Source organism: Egretta garzetta, unplaced genomic scaffold, assembly GCF_000687185.1.
Source record: "Egretta garzetta isolate BGI_Z169 unplaced genomic scaffold, ASM68718v1 scaffold108, whole genome shotgun sequence".
Lineage (NCBI taxonomy): Eukaryota > Metazoa > Chordata > Aves > Pelecaniformes > Ardeidae > Egretta > Egretta garzetta.
In genome coordinates this window covers 8,259,564-8,263,863 of record NW_009260614.1, presented here as the reverse complement: position 1 = coordinate 8,263,863, position 4,300 = coordinate 8,259,564, and the positions used below count along the sequence as shown (strand labels likewise).

At 55.5% G+C, this 4,300-nt stretch overlaps 2 protein-coding genes and 2 non-coding genes across 4 annotated transcripts in view; all 4 read right to left on the bottom strand.

Annotated features, from left to right (window-relative positions):
• The window catches only part of NEK8 (NIMA related kinase 8), a 19,338-nt gene extending 17,621 nt beyond the window's left edge, over window positions 1-1,717 (bottom strand). The window contains exon 1 of the mRNA XM_035900617.1: window positions 1,712-1,717. The gene's annotated coding sequence lies outside the window, so the exon portion shown is untranslated. The remainder of the gene's footprint in view (window positions 1-1,711) is intronic.
• Window positions 1,718-1,819: 102 nt separating this feature from the next.
• Window positions 1,820-4,052, bottom strand: RPL23A (ribosomal protein L23a). Its single transcript, XM_035900560.1, is given in 5 exon segments — window positions 1,820-1,887; window positions 2,635-2,704; window positions 3,096-3,272; window positions 3,628-3,892; window positions 4,028-4,052. Coding segments are annotated over 5 exon segments (552 nt in total). The 3' UTR covers window positions 1,820-1,872.
• LOC118452916 lies at window positions 2,780-2,846 on the bottom strand. The gene has a single exon (XR_004842799.1). It is a non-coding gene; the product is annotated as a small nucleolar RNA SNORD42 (small nucleolar RNA).
• On the bottom strand, window positions 3,373-3,446 carry LOC118452921. Its single transcript, XR_004842804.1, has one exon. It is a non-coding gene; the product is annotated as a small nucleolar RNA Z17 (small nucleolar RNA).
• Window positions 4,053-4,300: the final 248 nt, after the last annotated feature.

Sequence of the window (4,300 nt, the reverse complement as noted above, 5' to 3'; positions counted from 1 at the left end):
CAGCGCCCAGCCCGGGGCGAGAGGCAAGCGCAGGGAAGGGAAGGGCAGCAGCTGCTGGGCTAAGCTGAGGCAGGGTCAGGGCAGACTGCAAGTCATGCTGATGTGAAATCCCTCCCCAGCCTCCAACACTGCAGCGCATACCCGCACAGAGCCCACGTCGCTGCTCATCCCTTTCCCAGGCTGCACCCAGGCCAAAGGCAGGAGGTTGGGTTGGTGCCCTCAGCCCCACAGGCCAGCAGGAACATTGTACCCAACCCCAGGCGGGAGCGGGGTTGTCCCAGGTCCTTGCACCACCACGCTCCCAGCAGCAGGGCTGTGTCGCAGGCAGGGCAGGATGCCTGTTGTTCAACCTTACTGGCCCATGCACGGCTTGCCAGCAGCCCTCGCTCTCAGTTTCAAGCCCCCAAGCTGGGCTGGGGGGGAGGGGCAAGAGCCTGGGCTCCAGCCTGTGCCCAGGGTGTCAGCAGAGCTCTGCACATCACCTACAGAAGAGGAGGGACCATCACCCTGGGAAGCAGCAGTTTCTCACCCCTTACATCAGGGAGGGAGCATCCCATGGGGCCCATGGAGAAGGGTGGGTGCTCCTCAGACAGGGAGAGGGTGCCATGGCAGCTGACATGCCCCACACCACCACCGCAGCCCCCCCATCCTCCTGCCCTGCTGCCTCCACATCCAGCTTGTGCCATACCCTGGCAGACCCAGTGAGGTCTCCAGGCAAGGCCCAGGCAACCCAGCACAGATCCTTAACCCACAGCACAGGACAGCAGTGGGAATGGCGACACCTCACCCTACCCACCATCCTTCACATGTGTTCCAACCCACACCACCCCAGGACTCCACCACCCTCCATAAGAAGCTTGGAGGAACTCTGTGTCCCCCTGCCCAAGAGCTCAATTACCCCGATCAATATTTGGTCATGGCTTTCACCATCTCAGTCAAGTGGCGTCCCCCTGCCCAAGAGCTCAATTACCCCGATCAATATTTGGTCACGGCTTTCACCATCTCAGTCAAGTGTTAACTATGTACTTCAGATCAAGTACGCCTAAAGGCTTATCCATACTTCACCTCCATTCCCCGCTCACCCAGCACTCCACGCTCTTGTGACTCTCAAAGCATTCTGAAAAGCCAGTTTCATCTACAAACTTGAGAAAGGAAAAGACCGCCAAGGCAGCCACAGCAGCTGGGTTAGAAACAGCCGCAATGAGGGCTGTGAACACCGTGAGGTTACAGGCAACACAACAATGTCAGGGAAACCAGGCTGCGATTCACACGCTGCAGCATGGGGAGTAGGGATGATGTCAGGAAAAAACCCCACCCAAAGCCCCTGCGATGGCATGAGCTTGAAGGCTTCGTCAGGTGAAGCTTGCAGCATGAGCAAATAGCTGATACGCTCAGAATATGGTGCGACACTCTGCTCGTGCCAGATCAGAACCACAAAGAGGTTTTTGTTGCGGTCACTGCCTACCTCCCAGGCACTCATCAGCCTGCGGTTCACTCCAGAAGGAAGCTATGCAGGGCACTGAGCACACTGATCATAAACACATGCTAATTTACACAGGGCAACGAAATGCTATATTCTCTGGTAAATGGAGGTGTTTAATATTTGGGGCAGTGTCACCTCATGTTTACTGACAGCTGAGAGAACAGGTGGTGATCCAGGAGACCCCAGGGCGGGACTCTCATGGAGCAGGCAGCTCTGCCCACCCAGTACCAGGCTACAGCCACAGGGATGGAGGAACCCCTTTACTGAAACAAATCCCCAAGTTTCCTGGGTGCTCTTTCACATGGGTTGTGCTGTCACAAAACACAGGAGCCCCTCAGTGGCGTCACAGGGTTTATTATCCTGTCTGTACAGTCCTTGGTAGATGCAGTTTAGATGATTCCAATCTGGAAAGGAGCAAAGCATGTTAAAACAGATGTTACGGTAGCAGAAAGGCAGAGCCTCCACCACAGATGTCACTGCCAGGGCTACATCTCCTCAGGATTCCCATCTTCCGAGGACAGGCTTCTTCCTCCCAGACCTGCCCAGGTAACTTACACAACCACTTTAAACACTTACTGCACAGTGACCCCTGTGCTAATCCACAGACAGATCCCCCCACTCCAACACATACCACCACCACCTCCTGTTTTACCTCAACCACATCGAGGACTAAACCACCTGCCGCTTCCAGCCACCCGCATGGCAGAAACCCCTCCTCACCCAGCCCAGCAGCACAGCAGCACCCCAGCATAATTTCCCCCCTGTTAAATGAGCTGCCAACAGCACTGGCCAAGAACACTGTCAGGAGAAATGCTGTGTCAACCCAGAAGCTGCAGGGCAGTTTCTCCATCCTCCCCACTAATACTCTGGAGCTCTTGCAGCCCTGTGGAGTGGACACCCTCCCTGGAGGGGTTGAGGAACAGCAACAATTCTGTTGGTAACTTTTCACACCTAACCTCACGATCTTACAGGCAGAATTGCACTTTGCTAGACAATGGGGTCTTGCTTCTGAACACTCGGATCCTGTCTAACTATAAGGGCACTCCACAGAAGCACCACCATGCTTGAAGCACAAATACCTCACCTGTACGCCAGGAAGAACCAGGCACAGGAGATACAACAAGAGCTGCAAAGGCTCAAAGATTTCTCACCTTGTTGGCTACATCCAGCGCATCGTAATCTGGAGCGAGTCGGACATAAGCCTTCTTCTCCCCATCAGGCCTAGAGAGGAACAAGAGGCATCAGTACAGTGGCACACAACTCCTCCCACCTGCTCCATGTTCCTTCTATAGCAGTGTGCATCAGTGGTTCCTTTGGAAACATCACTTTATTCAGTGGTAAAAAAAGTTCACATCATTTGCACAAGTCTCCCTGGGTGTTAACAGAGGAGCTCCCTGATGAAGCCAACCCCCCGGTCTGCCAACATTTCCCACTTCTACTAAGATGTGCTCAGTCACAAGCTACATTTTTCAAAACTTCAACACTACGGAGCTTAATCCCACACCTCCTGAGAGTACTCACAACTGCTGAAACTCACACGTGTTCCCATTTTCTGCTAAAAGCCACTCCAGGCTCTTGAAGCATCTCACACCCACCAGTGACCACTTCTCACCTAATCAATGTGTTGACCTTGGCCACATCAATATCATACAGCTTCTTGACAGCCTGTTTGATCTGGTGCTTGTTTGCCTTGACATCAACAATGAAAACCAAAGTATTGTTATCTTCTATCTTCTTCATTGCTGACTCTGTGGTCAAAGGGAACTTGATAATGGCATAATGGTCCAGCCTGCAGGAGAGAGACCCTGTGGTTAACAGGAGGCTGGCAGATGCTGTCTCTGCGCTTCAGGGGCTTTCAAATACCACAGGTACCATCTAAGAAAGTTTGGGGTACATCAGTTACCAAAAGAAGTTATAATCACAAACTCTCAGGCTTTGGTCGCTTGAAATCATCACCTGCACCCCAAACACTTCCCCCCTGCTGGTGCTCTGCCACCAAGGTGTGGCTCAGCTCCCAGGGCAGCACACTGCACTGTCACCCTGGGACCTGCAGCAGGGCACAGGTCCCCACAGCAGCCCACACATAGGGCTGCTCCCACCCTGCAAGCCCTGCAGCAGGGCAGAGCCCAACACCCCACACATACTTGTTTCTCCGTGGGGCACTCTTCCGGGGGTACTTGGGCTGCCGTCGTAGTCGCAGGGTCTTGGGCCTGCGGAAGGTGGGCGAAGTGCGGATCTTCTTCTTCTTGTGACTGTGGACCCCCTTCAGGACGGCCTTCTTGGCCTTCAGCGCCTTGGCTTTTGCCTCTGTCTTCGGAGGCACAGCTACAACGACAGCTCAGTCAGCACAGCCAGGATTTGCAAGACCAGTATACACTCCCCTGCCTGCCCTAACGGGCCATGGCCTCCCTTGTCACACAATGCAACGAACAGGAACTCTCCAAGCACTCCACGCTCCCTCATCCAACCAGGCCCAACCCCAAAACGCCCAACAGGGCTGAAGTTTCCCCTTTCCCCCCCGCCCTCAACAAACCAGTCCCCCACCGCACCAACGGACGGGAGCACTCATTCCCTCCCCCAGCTCCCTCACCCCCCAACAGACCCCAAGAGTTCCAGCACCGAGATGGGGGTCCCACCCTCGCTCAGATAACTGGGCCGGGCCCGCCGCTGCAGGCCTCTCCCGCCACCTCCACGTGCCCGCGCCCAGTACCGGGCTGCAACCCTCCCTCAACCCCCACACCGCCTCAGCCCGGCCCTCCCCACTCCCCCACGTACACCCGCACCCGGGGGAGCCCTGCACACGACCCCACCACCCGC